The 24,372-nt window shown below is 31.0% G+C and overlaps 1 protein-coding gene across 25 annotated transcripts in view; it reads left to right on the top strand.

The window, feature by feature from the left end:
* The window catches only part of LOC129906660 (mucin-17), a 470,057-nt gene that overhangs the window by 397,258 nt on the left and 48,427 nt on the right, over window positions 1-24,372 (top strand). For all 25 annotated transcript variants that reach the window (XM_055982514.1, XM_055982510.1, XM_055982503.1 and 22 more), the window contains 2 exons: window positions 15,467-15,637; window positions 18,343-18,525. In XM_055982514.1, the coding sequence (XP_055838489.1) occupies window positions 15,467-15,637; window positions 18,343-18,525 (354 nt within the window). The remainder of the gene's footprint in view (window positions 1-15,466; window positions 15,638-18,342; window positions 18,526-24,372) is intronic.

The following is a 24,372-nucleotide window of genomic DNA, read 5'->3' as shown; positions in this document are numbered from 1 at the left end:
CAGTGTTAAAGATCAAATCTAATATAACAAAAACAAACATTATCATATCCTGTCATAGAATGAAAATAAAGAATTCAATAACAAAACTCAAAGTGACTGAGAGAGGGTATTGTGTTTTAAACCACTTAAGGAACACAGTAAAAAAAAAAACAAATTTTATTCGCTTGAACAACCAACGTCCCAATCATAACCGTAATGCTTACAATAATATAAAAGTGCAAAACATAAGAAAGGTCCTTTCAAAATGTGTTATAAATTGTAAGAACCCTTTTTCAACATTCATTATATACCTACCTACATATTTGATGTCTCATTGTTCTGTGCTGAATAACTTGAACAATTGTGTGTCTTTATATCCCTTAATAGGACACCCTTTTGGTAACCAAATGCAAAATTACAAATTTGTATTTTATGTAATTATATATTTTCCGGCATGATATACACAAATCAATTTATTCATTATATGAACGCATCCACGTGTCTATGACTGAAACGGGACACGCGTCTATGACATCGCTGAAATTAGTTAAACCTTATTTGTTTTTTTTTTTCATATAGATGTCCCAACTGTGGTTAGGATACATGCTTCTTACTTTTTTTTGGCGGCAAACTAGGGAAGAGAGATCTCATAAGAACATCTGACCTTCCAGTAAAACTGGTACTGGTATAACTCGTGATCCTGGATAGTTACTACCTATATTCATTTAGGTATTATACTTTAAATTAGTTGACTATTTTTCCCAGAGTTTAGATCACTTTTGAACTTCGAGCACATGAGATTGTTATAATGGACCCCTTATTGTCAATATAATCTTGTTTTTTGGTTCATCATCATCTTTAGGTAAATGGCACCTTTTTCTTGTTGTAAAAGACCGGTTACAAAAAAAAAATAAATAAAAGGGAATAGTGATTCCTTTTGGTATAGAAACAAACAACTGCTGCTCGTTTCGTTACAGGAATAAATATCCAGATTGTATATACAGATACATGAGCTACTGGTAGTTGCAGATTAACAAAAACTCGTTAATATCCCTATGCCTTCTATCGTATACATAAAGAAATGTGTGAAAAAGTATATCCCTTCTAAGCTAACATGTCTTTCCTTAAGGGGACTTAAGGTTCACGTTATCCTTTCTCTAAAATTTTCTTAAAAAACTGATAAAAAAAATTCGATGAAATGACATGTTCCAGCATTCAATTTTTTATTTTTTATTTTCAGCTAAAATAAAAATGCAATTCTTTCCATTCCATATTTGTACAAACAAAATTAAATTGATTTGTAGAATGTTGTGTTTTTCTGTGACAAAGAAAATAAAGTGCTCAATTTGGTCGCACGTACTTGGTCTTATAGTATCAGTCGCTTACAACTTAAAAATTAAATTAAGTGCTCCACTAGTTTGTTCAAAAATAAATGTTCTGCTGACTTGATTTAGAGATAGTAGAGCAAGTACGCGAAAATGCCTTATTGCAAGTTTTATATCGAGGGCAAAAAACCGAAACCACGAATCTCCAAAATTGTAATTTTGAGAAAAACTGCTTCAAAGTTTTGGAAACTCATGCAAACTTATGGAAACTCGTGCAACGGTTATTGATAGTTTAGGCTTCTAGGCAGCAGATGGAGGATGTGGGTCGACGCAGTGAATAAGGCGACCGATAGCAAGTTAAATGACGTATCAAAGTGAAAATGTCCATAAATGAAGATTCGTGGTTTTGGCTTTGAGCCGACGATATAATGTTTTTTTTTTTTTGTCAAATTGTCTTCAAAACTGTCTTGAATTTAAGTTCCATATTTTTCCAGATTCTCTATTTGCAAAATATTCTCATTTTTCATTCAAATCGATGCTCTGCTGTCTTGAATTTCGATCTACTCGAGATGGTTTTTAGTCAAAAAAGATTATTTTTAATTTTATGTGGATTCATAAAACAATCGGGATATAAAAAATGTTTCAAATAAAAAAAAAGTTTTATAATTTAATAATAATTTTTATCAAGAAAAAACAACCGACTTCTATGGATATCATAGTCAGAACTGAACCGAATTGAAATACAAGCCAAAGCTACGCTAAATGGTTTGAAGATTAGGTGCAGATTTAAAAAAATTGAAAAACTACACTTCAGGTTTTTGTAGATCAGACCAAAATGAATAAGGGGCATTACTTTTCAGGGACGGTCAGATTGACTTGTTTGTTGGAATAAGTATTGAAAAATAACTTTAAATCATGTGGCTTATGTTGGTATCATGAGATTTTTTTAGATTTTTGACATAAGTTATTATATAAAATATCCAAACAAGTTTAGAAACCACAAAATTACCCGATTAGCACTTATTTCAAGACTGAACAAGGATGTATTTAAGTGCATATCCTAAAATTCCCCTTTTTCAAAAAATTTAATTTTTCATATGCATATGTTTATTTCATTGCATTGCTTTGATTATTCGATAATGATATATGATAATGGATATGAAAACTTTCATGCAAAATTTGATTCATCTACCAAAACTTTTAAAGATTTTTCGGTAGTAAGTTTGCAACTGGTATAATAATATGCGTTGACAGATGAAAAAGAGGTAGGTACAACTGTTTTCAGTAGAGATGCCGCGATCATTGATTTGGCCGAATACCGAATATTCGGCCAAGGACACTCAGAAAAAAACGTTGGTAGTTTCAAAAATTTTATACTTTGTCTCAAGAATAGATGTGGCTTAAATATTCTCCACAACATCGTATTGTAACGATGAATAACTGAACTACTTTTAAGATATGTAAATGTCTGAACATACTACCTACTACTGCAAAGGTAGACATCCAAAATCGAATTATATATGAGGACTGTTCGCCAAGATCGAACCGCGGACCCATACAAGTGGTGGTCAACACATAGTACAAAATTTCATACACTCCTTTTCATCAGAATAGGTACACAGCTTTTCAAATGTTCATTAATCATTTGTCCCCAATAGTGGTACGTAACCTAACAAGGTTTTATTGTTTTTTGATAGTTAAAGATGTTAGGAAAAGCAACGGCTAAAATTATTTCAAAATGGACCATAACTTTCCCATTGTTTTTCTTGTGCAGTATTTTTTGAGGAAAAATTAACTAATTTTTTTCTTCATCAGAATAGGTACACTCTTGTTATCTTTAATGTTTTTGTGAATTTCGCACAAATTTACCATTAAAACAAATAACTGGACTTTTCTAAGTGTAATTTAATAATCATACTACCATTTTGCAAAACATTGGTGGATTAAAATCGCTAAATTTTGGCGAAAACAGGTTAAGAAATAAAACAAACAATGAAGGATCCACCAGTACTGGTATGGTTAAAAAAATATTGAATTGTGAATATGCTCTATCCAGACTTCAGATACAAACATTCTGGGGGTAAAAAAAATGAATGGTTGTAAAAAAATGCAAAAAAAAACACTCTTACACGAGTAAATTTTTACATGTGCTACCAGTTTTGGTGGATTAACGACAAGAATAAAAGTGAAAAATAGTTGTTATTTGTAATTTTAGGACAGTAAATAGAATGGTCATTAGTGCCAATCTTCTGAAATGGCTGAATTTTTAAAAGACACCATCACTAAACCAAGAACAGAATTGTATGCGTTTAAGGTTTTTGAAGTTACTTACCACATGAAAAGTTGAGTGGTATTTCTTGTTATTTTTGGATCAACGAACATTTAATTTTGATGTCCTTGGTGAGTTTAACTATCAGTTTAACATTCTGCGAAAGAAGAAACCATTTTGAGACCAACTTCATTGTTAAAAAAAGAAGTGTTAAGGCATGGAAGAAAGTAATCTACTACGATAATACAAATAATGAATTTCAAACGTGAAGAATGGTCACAATTATTTGTAAATGCATATTCAAGAAACTTTTCCTTAACTCTTTAGTATTTGTGAACCAGTATACTGAATTTGTCAACAGGACTACGCCTCCTACTACAAAAAATGCTCTGTAAAGTATTGGGAGAAAGTGCCATAGAAAACAACCCTTAACCTTGTTGAAAATGTTTGGAAATGGCTAGCCCGTACTGATAAAATTTGTGATAGTCGATTTTAAGACAAAAATATTTCCTAAACCACCATTTAACAATTAAGGTAAGAGATTCAGATAGATTGCATACAGAGATTTTACAATGCAATTCCTGGACAGTTTTGTTATTTTTTTATGAATAAAAACGCCGCTATACAAAAAATAAAATAAGTAAAATACATTTTTGAGAAGAATTTGGTTTAAATTCATTTCATGCACCACTTTGACATCATTCTCTATGTGAACCTATTCTGATGAAACAAAAAAATAACTCAGTTTTTCGATGTGAAATGCTTTGCCATAGAGAAACAAGAAAAATAACCACACGTTTTGAATTATTTTTTTTTGCAGATTCTGCTAACATCTTAAGCAATGACTTGACATCAAAAAATTATTATTTTTCCTGCACTGCACAGTTTTTCCGTAGTAGGCCATAGGCCGAAATATCGATGTCAATATAATGACGTCATTTTTCGTTATATTTGTTATAAAAAGCCTATTCTTTAATATAGCATAACAGACATTTGGGAAAATAACGGAACTTTTCATATCGACCATGAAAAGTTGTCGAAAAAAGTCTGATTTCAATGCTTTATTTTTGGTCCCGAATCAACTTAAACTTTTAATTGTATTTTTCGGTTAAAATTATTTTTAAAGTTTTTTTTTTTGTTTTGGAACTTAAAGTTGAAGGTATGTACTTTATTTAAAGAGTTCTCAATTCTATTTTATTTAAAATTTTCAATAAAAAAACAGACTAGAAAAGGACAGGTTCAAATTCCAAACTTTTGTTTTTCTTCTCACTTTACCGAAACTTTTAACTATGTTGTCATCAATATAAATACATGATTCATATACATACATTTTCTCTAGCACGTGTAGTTTCTTAAACAATTGAATCTGTCTGCGAATAAGTGCGAAGGGCTACGACTGACTCTTTCACACTCATTGTTTCAATTTTACCCATATTTCTCATATTTAAAACTTTTTCAAATTTTTTATTTTTTTTTTTTAAGTTTTTATGTTTTCCTTAAGTTCTTGCACATATTTTTATAAAAATATATGATATTAAGCAAGCTTTAAATCTGAAATGTAACATAAAAATTATGACTGAAATTGAAAACAAAAAAAAAAACAAATAAATAATTTTGAAAAATAACTTATCATTTGTTTGTATGTAGATTCAAGGCTTCTTTTTACATTTTGTTATTAAATATATACAAGATTTCTTTATAAAACAATTGTTTTTAAGTCAATTCATTTTTTATTGCTAAAAAAATATATTAGGTGTGTTTTTTTATTACCGCCGGGGTTAACTGGTTAAAAAAAATGCCTCGGGGCTTAGCGAGAAAAATTGGCAGCACTGCATACTAAATGTTCCGAAATAAGCTGACACAAAAAAATATAAAGTTGTCATATTTTTCGCTTTTGGGGTTTCTTGTGTGTTTTTGAAAAAAAAAAGTTCAATTAACTATTAAATAAATATTTAAAATAATAATTGTCCTTCCAAACATCAGTTTTGATGTTTTTAAACAAATTCTAAACAATTTACGAACAAGTTGAGTTGGTAGCACAGATTTAAATCTGTTGAAAAAGTTAAGCCCAAAGAATTCTCCGGGCTTAACAGCTAAGCCCAAGGGGCTAAAGTGTTGTTGCATTTAACATGTAAATTCCTTAGCCCCGACTGCGTTTTTTTTGTCCAGTTAAGACCGGTGGTAATAAAAAACACACCTATTCTCACACATATTCAAGTATATTTTGTTGCTATCCTAACCATAATCCCGTATGGCCGCCCTTCGGCGGTACCACTGTGCACTGTAAGGAAAAAACGAACATTTGAAAAGTTGTGTACTTATTCTGATGAAAAGGAGTGTATTTTGACAACATTAGCTAAAGTCTACCTTTCTTCTTCTGGGACAAGTGTTTACAGCGAAAGAATATTTTTCGAAGCAGCAATAGTGTACGAAGATAAACGTAATCGTTTACTACCAACAAATGCGGAACAAATAGTTTTCATTCACCACAACTTGCCTTTAGTAGATTATGAGTACTAAAATTGCAATTTTTTAATAAAACAAACATTTTGGTATAATAATTTAAGTCTTTTTTCTTCTCCATTTGGTATTCGGTATTTGGCTGAATAGTTAAACTATTCGGCAGAATACCGAATACCAGAAAAATAGGCCGAATACTGAATAGTGGCCGAATGTTCGCGGCACCTCTAGTTTTCAGAGACGTCAGATTGCCTTGCTTTTAGATTTTTGGGAATCATGTGTCATATGTATATAAATACCATGGTCTATTATTGCTTCTTTCGAAAATCTAAATTTCGCGGTTTGAACTTGAAAATCGCGACTTGCGGACATGAGATTTTTCTAAACTTTGGAGGTATCAGAATGTCAAAACGATGAACAAAAATTCTATTAGCATTTGTTCCGAGGTTAAGCTCTTATTTGACTGGGCTACTTAGAAATAATAAATTATTTTTCGTGTCTCTAAATTTCAAGTGTTCGTGATTTTTATTATGTTTCTTTATATTCCTAAAAAAAAAAAAAAAACAAAATAAGCGCAAATTTTCAATTCAATTGTGATTTTTTGAAAAGTTCATGTTACACTGAACAGTTTTCCAATCTTAATTTCCGTTTTTCTGATTGGAAATTTCTTCAGTTTGAATCCCTTTGCAATACATAACCCCACTTAGATGGCGCTCTAGCGGTAGGCAAGAGTAGTATGTTGCAGTATGTGCAGTATAATCGCAATAGAAGAATAACTGACCATTGTGCATCTACCCATATTTTGACCAACGTCGACGCTCTTCCTCACAGTCTCTTTCTAAAGCCTCCTACACACTGCTATTAACCTGCTAGTCCTCGTATGCTGGGATTCCTTCGTATTCTTTTGTCCTTTTGTTGTATATCATTGCTTTCAACATTATTATTTTCCAATCGTAACTGTAAAGATTGGAACGAGTAATGCCACCGTTAACATTAAAGTTGTTCAAATAGAACGTGGGGATCCGTCGTATATATACATTTACACAATACATTCATTTTACAAGTCTGTATATGGAGATACATTTATACACGCATACACACAGCACATAAATACATTTATGGGTGAATATTGTATGTTCGTAAATTTCCCGGTCAGTAAGGTACAGGAGATCATACCACATCCGCTTCTGGATAGGTATAGTGTGTTTGATATTGGGTGATGTTGGCTAGAAATGATGGTCGCACATAAAGGACGATGATGAAGATGTGATTCAGGATTGAAATACTCGTCGTGTTTCTACTTTTTCAACCATGCTGTGAGAACTCCACAAACAAACACAATTATCCCCTCATAGCAGACCGGTAAAAACGATGCATTCAATTCTTAATATTGAACATTTACATTACAATATGTTTGCGTTTTCAAAATATTTTCATCTAGCATATTGCCTAGGGATATGAAAATCCAAAAATCCTCCTTTCGCTTTAGTCAGAGATGGTTTGCATGCTTCATAAACATAAAACTATGTATTTTCCCCTCTGAATTCATGTATTGAGCGGTCAGTCGCTTTCGCGTTTTATATTCGCTGCTCACTTTTGCTAACGTCAGATATACAACTTAAATAAAAAATATGTTCATTGAAAAGAATACATTTAATTTTTAAAGATATCAATCGCTCAAATGGACAGTAAAATAAAATGCACGACTGGGTCGCACGAACTTGCTCTTAGAGTTCAAGTTGCTTAAGTTCTTAAGACTTTTTATATAGAAACTTGGGAAATGTAGGTATATAAAAAAAAAAAAATAAAATTCATTTTTCAAAAAAATAAAACAATATCTGAAATCAAATCGCCCCACAAAACAAGTATGCAGTTTTATTTGATATATTAAGGTGCATTTTTAGAAAAAAAATTTTCAAAATCGTTAGAGCCGTTTTTAAAAAAACTAATTTTTTATAAATAATTTTTTGAAAAAAAAGTTTAAAAATAAAATTGGCATGCCATTTTATAGAAATAACTAATCAACATCTAAAAACAAAATTTCAAAAAAATTCAATGCCCCGTTTTCGAAAATTCGATTTTTCAAAAAAAAATCCAAAAATTATTTTTTTCAAAATTTTATTTTTGGTTTATATTTAAATTATATAAATGCTTTTGTATAAAAAATTTCGATGAGATACAATAAGTAGTTTTTCAGAAAATCCAATTTAAAAAAAGCGGTCCTATGGCAGGTACCGTTAATAATGATTTTCAAAAAAAAATTTTTTCTTCAAAAGATAGACTTTGTTCAAAAACTAACATTTGAATATTTTTAATAAAATCGTTGGAGCCGTTTTCGTGAAATTAAACTTTTCCGAAAATTTTGTATGAGAGGTACCGTTATTTTTGGTTCAAAAAAATTAATTCCAAAAACCCCTCTGGAGAGTCTCCAAAAAGTGCTACATAGCATGTTTGGAGTCAATCGGTCCATCCGTTTAGGCTCTAGTTCCTTATACAGACGGACAGACTGACAGACAGACGGACAGACGGACTTCCGGGACCCACTTTTTTGGCATTGTCTATCATCGTAATGTCATGGAAAAATGTTATCTCAACTTTTTTTTTGTACGAATGCATAACTTGATATATAGTACCTATATCGCAAGTAAAAAGTGGTTAATGTAAAATACATTAGGGTGGGTAAAAAAATCGAATATATTTTTTGTTTTTTTTTTATACTCCGAAAATCGATTACAAGAAACCTCTAGAACATACTTACCAAAAATGAGCTCTTAATAAAAATGGGAAGATTTCGTTTCGTGGTTTTGCATTTTTACGTCATCAATCGACTTTTTCGCAAATGTCTTTATTTATTCTTTATTCTTGTAGGAAACGCTATACAAAAAGGCCTTGTACACTTTTTTCGTTTATCTACCCGTTTAAAAGATATTCGAGGTTCAAAGTTTCTGAAAATTATTTTAAAAAATCAATTTTTTTCTTAATTTTGTAACAAATTCAACAGTTATAGTGAAATCAAAGGGGCATGGTATATTCTTAAAGGGAATAGATTGGTCTACAAAAAAGGTTCTCAGTATTTTTTTTTTTTTGTTTCATTAATCTAACATTGAAAAGTTAAAAAATTTATAAAATCATTTTTTCATTTTTCAAAATTTTCTAATTCACTGAAAAGTCATTATCATTACACTGTGAGAGTCGTTTTTTAGACGTTTGAATGTTTTCCCTTAATTCGGACATGAGAAATCGAATGGCATCATTAGTTTTTCGATTTATCGGTACGACTTAGAACAAAATTTTTGTCGGAAGTTTTTTCAATAACTTTAAGCATTTTGCACGGTTTAAAGTCATTTTTCTTGTTTATACAGGGTGTCCAAAAATTTAACGTCGAAACGAAAACGGTAGATAGCGTAGGTGGTGACAGTTACCAGAAAAATAATTTAAAAAATCGCAGCCATATATTTTGTTAGTTATGGGCATTCGAAGAAAAATCGAAAAAATAAGTTTAATGAATGCTCTTAAAGTAATAGTTGATAGACTACGTTTTAGCAAAGGTTTAGGAAAATAGTAGAAAAACCTTTCCTTTCGGTCTTTGGACCAGATATGGCGACCCAAAGAAGGTTAGTAATAAACTTTTTTTGATGTTGAATTTAATGATTGCATGAATTTCTGACTTCTCGGGAAAGAACAAAAGTGAAAGTGATTTTACACCAGCCCACTATTGGGTGCTAGTTGTTGATGTCTTAAAAGATTCCCCATCTTATAGGAATAGTTTTGCTGAGATGTCCATTTTGACTTAACTTTGTATTCCATACTTCAATTGGTATTTTTAGGCAATATTCTATGGCTGGGTCGATCTTGTGAGCTTCTAGTTATTTAGGAAGTAGTTAGTAAGAGTAGTAGTAGTAGTAGTCCATTATTGAGATTTTTTTATAAATATGTATAGGAAGTAGTTATGGGGAAACGAATCAAAAGCTTTTTTGTAATCGATGAACGCCATACTAGTCTATGTCTAGAAAGACGCACAGGGCTGTTTCTTTTGCATTTAAAGCTCTTTGTATGGATATAGTTACTTCTAAAACATAGAAGCACATAGGGGTTCTTATCTTCAAAAACCGTTGATGAGAATTTTTTTCGCTTAAAGAAGTTTTACTTGACTAAAACCACTGTTAAACTTTTTTTGATGAATTGTGGTATAAATAAAGTATTTAGCATGTTACCTACACACTGAAAAAAATAAATAGTGAATTCTGATAATTTTTCAATATCAATAAATATTTGATAGTCAAAATGTCACGGTTATATTATTGTTTAATTGATAATAAAATATCAATTCGTCAATTTTTTTTTTATTAAAACAGTCCATAATTTTCACAAAACTAGGTTCACATAAAAGATGATAAAAGCTAGACGTAAACTTAAGGGCAGAGATTTTTTGCTTTTCGACATCTTCCACTTTATTATGATACCAAAAATGTTACCAAAAAACACCGAATGATATCACAAAACTGTCTTTCTACTTACATTTAAAATAAATGAATTTTACAATAAATTAAAACTTCAAATACAATTAATATATATTTTTTTAAGGTGCAGGGAACTAACTTCACGGAAACTACCTTCACATGGGAAATAGCTTCACCTTTAGTGGGAAACAATTTCACTTTTTTAAGGTGAGAAATAAGTTCATCGAGAAATTGTGTGTTGCAGATATTTCCCACCTACAATTGGATTTGAAGAAAAAATGTCAATTGCATTAAGAAATTTGAGCACAGTGCAAAATATTAAGTTTACTTAAAAAAAACAATTACATTTTGAAACTAATCATAAGATTTAAAAAAGTATACAAATTCTTTATATTTATAAAGTATGGAGGGCTCACAGCTGTAATGAATCGAGTCACAAAAAGTAAATTTGGAGAAATAGAGAGTTAAGATTAATACGTTGCCTTTGATTGCTATTGAAATGACTCAGTATTTTAATCATTATCTTAGAAACAAAAAACTTTTTGCCACAGCTCTTTGTAAACCCTAATAAAGTTTACCCTTTTTTAGAAATTGGCACTAAATTTTGATTAGTTCACTAAAGTTTTAAGCCCTCCATATGTAAAAGAGATTTTTCATCTATGAATTGAATTTTTAAAGCAAACGTTTTTGAAAAGATTCAGAGAAAGAAATACACGGGAGTTTTGAATTTATAGATTTTCAAAAAGGACATAAAAACGAAGTGTGGAAACTTGAAACGTGTTTACCATAATATCCGTTTGTAATAAATTGTTATTATTGTAATAAATTGTTATTATTTAAATTAGTCTTACTGAACTTTCAGTCAATTGCATTTTTGAACCCCAAAGTGAAAAATTTGAGAAATTCAATGTCAAAGTCCAAACGCGAAGCGGAGAAAAAATTTGCCCACGGGAGAATCAATTTTGAGGTGTGAAAATAAAAAAATTGCGCGAATTTTTTTATTTTCACACCTCAATTTGTTTTGAAGGTAAATAAATTGTTGTTGTTACTTAGTTCTAAAGAGTAAGCATTATGAAAAAAAATAAAAAATTTAAAACTTTAATTTAAATTTTAAAACTTTATTTCTCTTTTTATTTGTCAATCCTCACAATTGTAAAATAGAGTAAATACCACAGTCTTCAAAAAATAAATTTTTTGGGTGCAATTGAATCTCGAAAGTAAATTACAACAGCCTATACTGCATTTAAAAGTGAAATTAGTTCCCACACTCCGTGGGTAAAAACTCAACTCAAAAGTGAATTTCGTTCCCAGGAAAAAGTGAAACTGATTCTCACATTCAGTGGGAATTAGCTTCACTAGAAAAATGTGAAATTATTTCCCACTAGAGGTGAAGTTATTTCCCATGTGAAGGTAGTTCCCGTGAAGTTAGTTCCCTGCGCCATTTTTTAAATAAATTACACACCTAAAGCTGAAACTTCCATAAAAAAAATTTATTTAAAACAATAAGAAACAAAACAATTCATAATCATTTAAAAAACTGCAGTGTTATTGCACTTTTTCCGATACAAGCCGGCATACTTACATGTTTGTTATCGTTATAAAAGGACCTCCTTCCTCTATTTACTGAGACTAATTGGTTCACACTTTAGTTTTGACATTAGGAATAGGTATGAAAAATAAAACGTCGAAAATCATCAGAACCCACCATATTATACATACTCATTTTTATTTGAAAGCTAAATAAGAATGCGATTAAACCACCCCTATTATTATCATCGTTGTGTAATATATTACAATCTGTTTTAACTTTGTCATTACAACGTCTTGACTATTCAATTTCATTCTGATAGGGTACCACTATTTACTCACATCTCAAAAGCTAACTGAAGAAAATTTCAATTCATTCGCTTTATAAAAATAAAAAGCGAAAACATAAAAAAAAACTACAAGAAAAACTTGCTCAACAAAAAAAAAGTTATTGTTAAAAGGTAGACAAGATATGACGATAGATACGATGATGAAGATATGAAGTGGACAAAAAGGCATTTGAACGACATAAGATGCAATCCTTTTCCATGTGACATCCTCGATGTTTTTTTTTAAGTTTACGGATGATGTTGTCGAAAAGAAACAAGTTACATAACGCGTTTGTCCTCAAAGGGAGAACTCATATACTAATGTTGCACATGTGTGTTGAAAGTTCTTAACAGACCTGGAAAACTTACTACACCGGAGGTGTATCTACGTATAAATACATACATAGATACATATACATATACATTTTGGAAATTAAAAAAAAAAGCATTCTGAATTCCTCATCGATCGATGCTGGTACAAACCCTAGTGCTTTTATCCAATCAATATAATTAAATTGCAAAGCATATTCATATTAGTCCGGTCAAATTAGACTAAAATAAGGGGGTGAGGTTACATTAATTCCCAGCAAGCTGAAAATTGGAAGGATTGTTGGAAATACCATCATAAATTAAATCTAAAAAGTCCTCATCGAACCGAGGCCTGGAAAAAAATTTACGGGGGGTCAAAGGTCACAAAAACTGGTTTTTCACGATTTTCAGCAAAATGGTAAGTCTTATCAAAAAAACTTCAATGCAAGAATTGTAGACCAGATCATTATATATAAAAAGTGTCAGACACTTTTTTTCCTAAGACCCACCGTTTCTTAGGTATAACGATTCAAAAAGTTGAAGTAGAGTAGTAGTCGTCATAATCTGGCCTATTCTGAAAAAAGAACTCCCAACTGAAAAGTTCTTGAAATTTCATTATTTTTTTAGCTTGAATTTCGTTCTTCGATGGTTAAGAATATGAGGAAAGCAAAAAAAAAATGAAAATTTTCACCATTTTTCCGACTGGGGCCCTCCTCCCGAAACCATTTCCCTGGGAATTTTTGTTTAGAATAGGTCTGAATATATACAGGGTGTGCAATAGAGAATGGACAACCCTAAACCGGCCGATAGCTATTCTTATGACGGTTCTAAAAACAGAAAGAAAAAAGTTCTATCGTAACCAGTTCATAAAATATTTGCTTTTTTTCGTTCAGTGTATTTTAAATTTTATCATCTTATGTTTTCGTTCACTGCAACCACGAATTAATTAATTTTTTTTATTTCTTTTTTTTATAATTTTCTACACCAATTGGATGAGTACATAAACGCTTTAAAAACTGCATGGCTATTGCACATTTTCGTAAAAAAAATTTTGAAATCTGTTTTTTTGATGCAAAATGTAAAAAATGTATTTTATGAAAAATTTTAAACACCTGTGGTATAAAATAAATCTATAGAAACCTAAGTGGTCAACTTTCTTAAAAATATACTCGTCTAAGGGGAATATTTTTAAGAAAGTTGGCCATGCAGTTTTTAAAGCGTTTATGTACTCATCCAATTGGTGTAGAAAATTATAAAAAAAAAGAAATAAAAAAAAATTCATTCGTGGTTGCAGTGAACGAAAACATAAGATGATAAAATTTAAAATACACTGAACGAAAAAAAGCAAATATTTTATGAACTGGTTACGATAGAACTTTTTTCTTTCTGTTTTTAGAACCGTCATAAGAATAGCTATCGGCCGGTTTAGGGTTGTCCATTCTCTATTGCACACCCTGTATATATTCAGACCTATTCTAAACAAAAATTCCCAGAGAAATGGTTTCGGGAGGAGGGCCCCAGTCGGAAAAATGGTGAAAATTTTCATTTTTTTTTGCTTTCCTCATATTCTTAACCATCGAAGAACGAAATTCAAGCTAAAAAAATAATGAAATTTCAAGAACTTTTCAGTTGGGAGTTCTTTTTTCAGAATAGGCCAGATTATGACGATTACTACTCTACTTCAACTTTTTGAATCGTTATACCTAAGAAACGGTGGGTCTTAGGAAAAAAATTGTCATGACACTTTTTATATATGTATAATGATCTGGTCTACAATTCTTGCATTGAAGTTTTTTTGATAAGACTTACCGTTTTGCTGAAAATCGTGAAAAAACAGTTTTTGTGACCTTTGACCCCCCGTAAATTTTTTTCCAGGCCTCGGATCGATGAGGAATTTTTTAGATTTAATTTATGATGGTATTTCCAACAATCCTACCAATTTTCAGCTTGCTGGGAATTAATGTAACCTCGGATGTCTAAATTGACCGGACTATATTTAAATTTCTTGAACAATAACAGAAGAAAATCAGCAATGGTTGTTAAAAGCATTTTTGTGAGGACCTCCAAAAATTTTCAAGTGTGTTCGCCTATTTTTAATGGGTAGTTTTCTAAAAATATGAAAATTAATATTCTAAAGAATGTATGTAGAAAATTTTACTGTACTCAACCAGTGTTGCCAGAGCCCGCTATTTATCGCCAAACAGGCTCCTTCAAGATTTCACTCGCTCCTTAAAATTTTAATTTTCCGATTTATCGGAATTTACCTACCTCTTTTAATTTTGAACTTGGCGATTCACGGCTTCTTTCAAATTAAAGCATTTTAAAATAAAAAATCTCTTTTTGGCTCCAAGATTTTTCAAAATCGGCTCCTTGCATCTAAAATAATCCGGCGATACTGTACTCAACTGGTCCTTTCCGAGTGGACGAAAGAAAAGATATTTTCTTACGTCCCATTGCACTTACATCGTTACGTCCCTTATCTCTTATGTCATAGATCAACTTTCAGTTAAAGATATTAGTACAGGAAAGATAGATTTCTTATAGGAAGGCTGATATTTCCAAATTTTCAAGAATGGAAGGGCATTCAAAAAGCTTAAATTTTGGCGAATCCGCCATTTTGAAAAACGCCAATTTGGTCTATAACTATATCTCCCAAACCATTGACTTGACCGAATTGCTGCTAGGCGATACAAGTTTTGATAAAAAAATGTAAACCTGTTTGTGTTAATTGTTAATAGTTCTTAAATCATATTTATATTAATAAGAGTGCTCAATGTAAATTTCATTTTTTTTATATTTATATTTAAGGGTCGCTGCAATCGTGATAAACCGCCATGCAAATACTTCCACCCCCCACAGCATCTAAAGGATCAGTTATTAATTAACGGAAGAAACCATCTTGCCTTGAAAAACGCACTAATGCAACAAATGGGAATTGCACCCGGACAGCCAGTTATGCCTGGACAAGTTCCAACTGTGGTAAGTAATTGTCAAAGCGTCATTACGCGCTGAGGCACTGTCAGTTTTTGTTTCGTGGATCGATCGTGGTGTTATAGGCCAGAATGAAACAGGTCGTACTAGAAGTATATTACACCCTTGATTACTTTAAGAAAATCGCTTCACCGATTTAGGCTGCAAATCGTAATTCATTTATGTACATTAGAGTGACCGCAAGAAATCGATTTTCGAAATTTGGTCGGGGGAACCCCATAAAATGTTCCGCCTTTGCAGATTTTTAGATAGCCAAAATTTCAGCTCGATTGGATAAGTCTAAATGGTGCCGACACTCGCTCAAAGTATCAAAAATCTCAGTTTTTTCACTGTTTTTCGCAGAAAATTAGCTCTAGCTTCCAAACAGAGGGGGTTATATATATATTAAATTAAAGGTAGTGTTGTTACACATAACTCAGATGCTAAATTTGTTTAGTTTTACTAAAAAAACAAAATTTTGTCATCAATTTAAATTTTCAGTACTTACCTCAAAAAGAGCTGAAGGGCAAACTCGATTTAAAATGAAACTTTTTTTTAACTGTTTTAACAAAAAAACGAAACATTTAACAGATTAAAAAAAAAAAACAAAGTACTTAATATCGTCTTATGCCTACTTTTCACGATTTTAGCCGCACGATATGTCGTTCGACAAGGATTTTTCTATAGGGATTGTCACTTTAGTCGCCTGCGAATTACGTTCACACGAGTCGAAAAGCTTCGCCGCACGGCAAAAATCGACTCGTGAAAAGTCCCCATTACATTTCTAATACATAACTAATGGAGTTATTACTAAAAAAATTTTGTCAAGAGATTTACTTAAAGTAGTTTTGGAAGCATCAGGATACAATTTTCGGCACTCACTGACTCCTTGAAGTACATATTGTTTTTGTTCCTCGTCTTTAGCTAAAAGGTTATTAAAATTGGTTATTAATTTGACTCCTCTTTCTGCCATGTCATTTACGACTTTAAGTGATTGCACTTTTTTAAAGCCTTCTTTAAAATGCGGGTTTCCGGGAAAAAAAATTGGAGGTGCTTTGAGAAAACTTGTGTCTATTTTCAATCGGCTGAAAACACTTAAAATTGTTAAAACTTCTTCTAATATTAAAACAAAAACGCAACAGAATTAATACTCACATTTTATTTTAAGTTAATTTATTTTATATACAAAGTAAAATTCGCAAAAAGTGCGAGTTTATTTTAATAAAATTATTGAACTACCAACGAAACGACTCATGAAGCTTAAACTTCATAAAAAAAACAACAAATATGTATTTTACAACTGCATTTTATTTTTTTTTCTATAAAAAAAACAGCAGAATCAACCCCCAATGAGTGCCCTTTTTTTTCAGTCAATTTTACTCTGTGCCTCTATTGTTGATAAAATTATTATATATTATTATATATTATACGAGAAGCATTTCGATTAGATACCTTTCTATAACATAGAAAGTTTCATTTTAAATCGAGTTTGCACTTCAGCTCTTTTTGAGGTAAGTACTGAAAATTTAAATTGATGACAATATTTTTTTTTATTAGTAAAACTAAACAAGTTTAGCATCTGAGTTATGTGTAAAAACACTACCTTTGATTTAATATATAAAAAGTGAAAATAACCCCCTCTGCTTGGAAGCTAGAGCTAATTTTCTGCGAAAAACAGTGAAAAACAAAGATTTTTGATACTTTGAGCGAGTGTCGGCACCATTTAGACTTATCCAATCGAGCTGAAAATTTGGCTATCTAAAAATCTGCAAAGGCGGAACATTTTTTTCACTCTAATGTACATAGATGGTCAACATTTCTTTCCCAAATTCTGCTATCAAAAAGTCATGCCTGGTTTCTCGAGTTCGATTTCCAAACGAATCATAAACATATGTATACATATATGTAGTTGTGGTTTAAGTGCTGCTAGACCGAAAATTAAAAACAAAATCAAAGTTACGACCACAATTGACTTACAACCCACCTAAGTAGGACACAATATTCCAATGAATTTTTGTCCCATCTATTGGCCTATTAAGGAAGGTCAGTAATGCACAATGCTGCATGAAGAATGATTTGTTCAATATATTAAAGTTATTTTTCAGGAATATTTGAAAATTTAAGTTTTTAAAATGAAACTCTTCAAGTTTTGAAAAATAAAACAAGTTTATACCTTAAGTAGTTCGAAAAGAAATATTTGGTTAGATAATAGAATAATTAGATTAGACCGGGCGGCCACTGCAGAAATGCTCAAGTCATCGAGCTAAAGAAAATTTCTAATTGAAGGTGAAATAGGACTATAAGTTACGAAAACAACAGGTCTTCCCGTCCGCATCCTGGCACGATTGGCATGGTAAAGTGCATTGCATCTTATAGAGCTAGAAGACGATATTAGTTTCAAATGGAAGATAATACCATCTTCTTCTTCTCAAATTCAGACGTTTTACGGGTACAAGGTTGTCAGTTCCGAAAAGCAGCCTGTTTTAATGTTAAAAACCAATCTTGTCGGGATGCGGACGGGAAGACCTGTGATTTTCGTAACTAATAGCCCTATTTCACCTCCAATTTGAAATTTTTTTTAGCCCGATGTGTTGAACGTTTCTGCAGTGGCAGCCCGCTGTATTAGATGTCTTAAAAATTTATTTGTAGGTACTACAATTTTTTAATAGACAAGTTTATCTTAAAATATTTTGCTTACTTTTATTTTTTTCCAGGCAACAAATCCCTATTTAACTGGTATTCCAGCAAACACTTACAGTCCTTACTTCGCTCCTGGACACCTAGTGCCTACAATATTGGGACCAGATCCATCAGCCGTTGCATCCCAATTAGGTCCGGTTGTATCACAAGCAGTTCCTGTTGCACAGCAAAAAATTCCAAGATCCGATCGATTAGAGGTGAGTAAAAGCGTTTTAGTTTACTAATTTGTTTTTCTTTTTTTTTTAATGTTATGTAATATGTGTTTGGATAAAAAAAATGCATTAAACTGTGGCTTTTATGTTAAAAAAAAGAATGAATATTGTAGACACAATTTGCTAAGTTTTTCAAAATATAATTGGATTTTTGGAAGTAAAAACAATTTTTAAATTGCATTTATTTTCTCTGATACCAATAAGATGCACGTTAAAGAATAAATTGAAGGCATAAAGTAGATTTTAAAACTTTTTCGACTATTACTTTCAAAACCCATATTCAATGGAGCTTTAATCAGTAAATTATATCAACAACTATTTGTTTTAAGAGCATACAGAATGTTATTTCTCTGTTTATGATTTGAAAACTTATCTTTAAATGATACAACGAAAATGAACTCCATTGTTTATCAAAAACTAAAGTATATTTTTTTATAAGGCTTTATGTAGTTTGTATTACATATTTCAATATTAATTCAAACCTAAAGAAAATAACAAATTCGCTGTCGTACAAAAAATAAATACAAACAATTTTTTTATAAATTTTAATTTGAAATAATTTGTATTGTATTTAAATTTTCTGCGAAATTAACACCTTGAGTTTATTTATAAAGGATATATGATATAATATAATAGTGTCTTATTTAATTTCTTTAGGGCTTTTATTTGCTTTTATTTCATGCTCATTTGATCTAATTTTTGTTTGTTTAAAAGTTTTAGAACAATATGCGCACTAAAAAGAATAACTGGTTTAACAATGGAAGTTTTTAAGAACCAGTTACTTATTTTCAATCAAAAATGAAATTACCAATTCAACTTACTTAAAAAGGGAAGAAAAGTTTGATTTATTAATTGTTTTATTACCCACAGAACAAAGGGTGAGGTTATTTCATTAAAAAATTGTAGGTGTATGTTTTCGGTGAATAACAAATCCTGAAAAAGCAATGAACTATATTTGTAAATTACCCATTCTCCAATGAGGTAAATTGAGATTTACTCCGTTAAAATTAATAACACATCCGAACAAAAAAATTAACTGGGAATTCTTGAAAAGAGATTTGTACCCGAATGGCTGCGAAAATTTTTCGTGAAAAATCTTTACTTTCGAAATTCTCACGAAATCACGGCTCTTGTTCTTGAAAAAACAAACACGACAGATATTTGATAAAATTTTTAAAATGTATTATAGCATACACATTACACACCCATTTCACTGGATTGCTCCGTGAAGTCCAGTCAGTACAAATCTAACACAGAGTTCAATAGAGTTACTTGCTCAATAGGGCAAGTATTGGTTTCGTGTCAAAAAAAAATTTCGAGGTTTTAATCAAAACTAACATCACGATAATAGAGAAGTCCAAAAAAGTGGGTTTCGTCATGACGTCCGTCGGTCTGTGCGTCGGTGCGTCCATCTTACAAGTAGCTACAGCCTAAACGGGTGAACGTACCTATTTTCTTGAAATTTGGTATAGATCTTTTTTTCGTAATTTCCAAGGTTGGTTTTTTTTTTGTTTTTTAATATCTCGCTTAGAACGTATAGCTCCCATACAAAATTTTCGAGTTATTGCAATTTTCTCAACGTTTTTGATTAATTTTTGCATACGTAATATTCAAAGCAATTGCAATAAAACTGCATTTTTAGTTTTTCTCAAAAAAGTCAAAAAACAAAAAAAAAATTTATTTAACATAAACCAAATTTCTTATTAATTTATATAGAGGCAGCTCTTATAATCTACAAGTAGACTAACATAAAAGAGCTTTGAACTGCAACAGCAAGTATGCGACCCCAGTCGTGCATTTTATTTCTTCTTCTTGAGAATTTTTTTTTAGAAAATTGACCCTCCCGACTAAACGGGGGACATAGATCCTCCCTCCCATAGAAAACGAATAATGAACCCCTCTATAAAAAAATTTTATCAGTTCTTGGCACATAAGTTATTAGAATTAAAAGGGGTAAGAAGGGGGTTTAAGAGGGGGTAGAGTCGGACGGGGTAAGTGTTCGCAGCGGGGAAGTGTACGCATAGCTAATGTCTCGCAAATGACAATAATTATTAACCCACTGTCGGCACACGGGTGCGAATTTGGCAGGACAAAAATAAAAAAATTACGATTTTTCAAAAAAGTGGTCACAAAAAAGTCTTTTTATAAGGGTGAAAATATTTTTTTTTGGAGTTATGAATACAATATTCGAATTCCTCGCAATATTATACATCAATTTCATACTTGATTCTCTATGAAATATTGTGACCAAAAAAGTTTTAGCGACATGAAAAAGTATAAACCAAATTCGCACCCGTGTGAATATCACGTCACAAAAAAGAGGTGTGCATACAGAAGGTTTAGTATCAGTAAATGCACAATTAAGCAGGTATATGTCCTTTGCTTGGTTCATTGGTTGCCGCACTTTACTTTTGTTTATTTTGTGAAGGAAAGGCAAAAAAAAAACTAAAATATTTCTCTATTTTAAAAACGTGTTAGTGTTCAGTGTTTTATTAAAATACATTGAGTGCTTATTATTTATTGAATATATTATATAGTGAGGCGGCTTAGCATCTTAATCGTGCACTTTGAGATAAAAGCATGAAATTTATATCATTGGTAGTACTCAATATAACAGTTATTTTGAGATATTGGGCCACCTTGTATTCCATCCGGAAGGGTAAATACAAGACTTTTTCTGTGTTGCACTCGATTTGTTGCATATCATAGTATATCTCAAAATAACTCTTATATTGAGTACTGACAACGATGATAATTTCATGCTTTTATCACAAAGTGCACGATTGAACTTTTTTTTAATGCTAAGCCGCCTCACTAATACTAACATTGTATTTGAGTGAAAATTTTATTGGATTTGTTGCTTATTTGTTCAAAATAAACAAAAGATTGAAAAAAGTGCGATGGGGGTCAGTGTGCGCAAAACTTTGGGGGCAAGTGTCCGCACACATTTACTTGGAATAACACTTGGAACAACAATTAAATTCTGTAAAAAAAATGTATTTTTCTGGCTTAAGTCTTAAAAGGCTAACGACAAATGATTTATTTTTGTTGTTTAAGATCACTTTTATTTAAACAACAAATAATAAAAGTGTCCTCCTTGATTTTGTCTGTATGATAACGCCCGTCTTTGGAGTTCCAGAACTTTTAGTGTGTTAAAAAAATCTATTCACATTCAAAACTATTTGAAATTCGATTTTGCGGTTTCTATACAGGGTGTCCCAAAAGTAATGGATCAAACGAAGTATGCTGATAGGGGATCTTAAGGGCTCTCAGAATACTTTATACTTTTTTGAAAACTACAATAACAGGGTAACTTTTTAAAATAATAAACCATTCTCACACCATACAAATTTTTTTAACGGTGTTGCTCTCAAAAAAAAGTAAGAAACTGATTTTTTATAAAACTTGAAACTGTTAGTTAATTTGCAGCAAAATAGCGTATGGAATAAAAAATATTTTGATAAATTAATTGTTCCTAATTATTTGGCAATGTTTTTGTAAAAGAATTAAAAAAAAATAAAATGCACGACTGGGTCGCACGTACTTGCTCTTGTAGTTCAAAGTATCGTTAACTTAAGAGTCTATTGGAAATTTAAGATTTTGTTTAGTGTCGAGAAAAAATACAAAAAAAAAAAAAATTAAAGTTAAAAAAATTACATTTAAATTTATTTTTTTCAAAAACCTTTTAAAAAAAATTTTTCAAAAACTTCTTTTTAATTTTTTTTTACATTCACCAGTTCAAAATTATGTCTATAAATTTTGAATAAAATTGACTTATGCTTTGATGAAATATATGAACTTTAAAAATATGTCAATTTTTGGAAAAACGGCAACGCCATATTTCCGTTCTCCGCATTTTTTGAGAAAAACTAAAAACGCAGATTTGTTAGAATCAATAGGAGTAATACGTACATCAAATTTAATCGAAATCGTTAGAGCCGTTTTCGAGAAAATTGCAATACCTCGAAAACGTTATATGGGAGATATGCGTTAAAACGGAGATATTAGAAAAATAAAAAAACGGACCTAGGGAATAACGTAAAAGTCATCTGTACCAAGTTTCAAGCAAATCCATCCATCCGTTTAGGCCCTAGCTCGATGTACAGATGGACGCACAGACGCACAGACCGACGGACGGCATGACGAAAACCACTTTTTTGATCTTCTCCATTATCGTAATGTTGGTTTTGATTAAAACCTCAAATTTTTTTTTCTACACGAAACCAATACTTGCCCTATAGAGCAAGTAAAAATCAATAATGGGCGTAGGAAGCAAAATACTGTTGCAAAGTAGGGATTTTTTGAAATTTCACAAGAATTGCATTAAATCGAAAACCGTAAGGATTTGGGATGAAGAAGTTACCAAATTCTGAGAGCCCTTAAGATCCCCTATCAGCATACTTCGTTTGATCCATTACTTTTGGGACACCCTGTATATGAAATAAACTATTTTTTTTTTAGTTATAAATAATAAAACATTGTAACATAAGTTTAAAATTCGTTCGAACACTTACCCCAACCCATGCGTACACTAACCCCTATGTTGGGGAAAGTGCGCCCAATTTGACTTGCTTTGGTTTTTCATTAATAATGTAATTAAAATGAAAAAAAATAATACAGTTTTTTTTATGTAATGAGTAGCCAAAATATGCAGCTTTGCAATTTGATAAAGCTCTGTATTATATCTTTTATATTTCGCTTGGAATCGTGGTTCAAAGTCGAAACTGCGTACACCTACCCAGTCCGACTCTATGCTTGCTTGGTGCAAGGGGGTTGCACCAATATATAGTTTCTATGAGTATCACGTGAACTACGACATAATAAAATTTTATTAAAATCGAAATTCGACTGAAATCACTTTTTCCGTACTACCTAGGGATACGCCATACCAAATTTTGGTGTTAAACTGTGCTTTCATATTCTACTCCATCAAAGGAACCAAACTGCATCAAAAAAATTTGTACTTCAATTAACTTTGATATATATCTAGTGAAATTTTGTCTAGAATGATCGGGCTAATAAATAAATTGGTTTTCAGTTTAAATTATTATAATCAAAAAATAAATTGATTGAAAATATTAAGTGTTTCGAAAATAGAAATTTTTGCCCAATTCGTTCGAGTTTGACTTTCTCACCTAATTATAATGATCTAATATTCAAGCTCAGGGCGTTTATGTATACATGTCCCTATTTGGAAAAATTTGAATCCTAATTTGAAGAAATAGAAATATAAGAGGAGATTTAATGGAACATAATTAGTGTTGGTCAAATTTATATGTAGAGTTTACATTTCTTACACAAAACTAAGTAATTGTTATGTGTATTTTTTATTTTTGTTTTTTTATTGGGCAATTTTATTTTTTCTTTTATCAATTTCGATTTAAATTTCTTATGGGCTTTTTTATTAAAAAAAAAACAATCCCACATGTTAATCCAAAACTGAGACACAAATATTTTATTTAGCGTTCGGTATCCATGCTTCGATTTTTTACAATTCAAAATTCTTAACATAAAAATAAATAATTTAGCTTGACATATTTGATCAATGACAGACTAAGTTTTCCAATCCATCCATTTTTGGCATCTGAAGAGTTTTTTTTTTCTAAAAAGTTTAGAATCTATTATAAAATCACACAAACAAATGTATCATCATGCATTAAATAGATATAGGTACCTATACAGAAAAAATATATGTGCCCTTAATTATGAAAGTGGACTAAGTCACTCCTAAAAATGGCATCAAATCTAGCCTAAAAATAATTATTATTTAAGGGGTAAAGTTTATTTGAAAGCTAAATTGCAGTAAATAAACTTTTTTATTGCTCCTCTAGT

The sequence above is a fragment of the Episyrphus balteatus genome, chromosome 1 (assembly GCF_945859705.1).
Source record: "Episyrphus balteatus chromosome 1, idEpiBalt1.1, whole genome shotgun sequence".
Classification (NCBI taxonomy): Eukaryota; Metazoa; Arthropoda; class Insecta; order Diptera; family Syrphidae; genus Episyrphus; species Episyrphus balteatus.
Note: the sequence above shows the minus strand (reverse complement) of the source record. Positions and strands in the feature narration are given on the sequence as shown.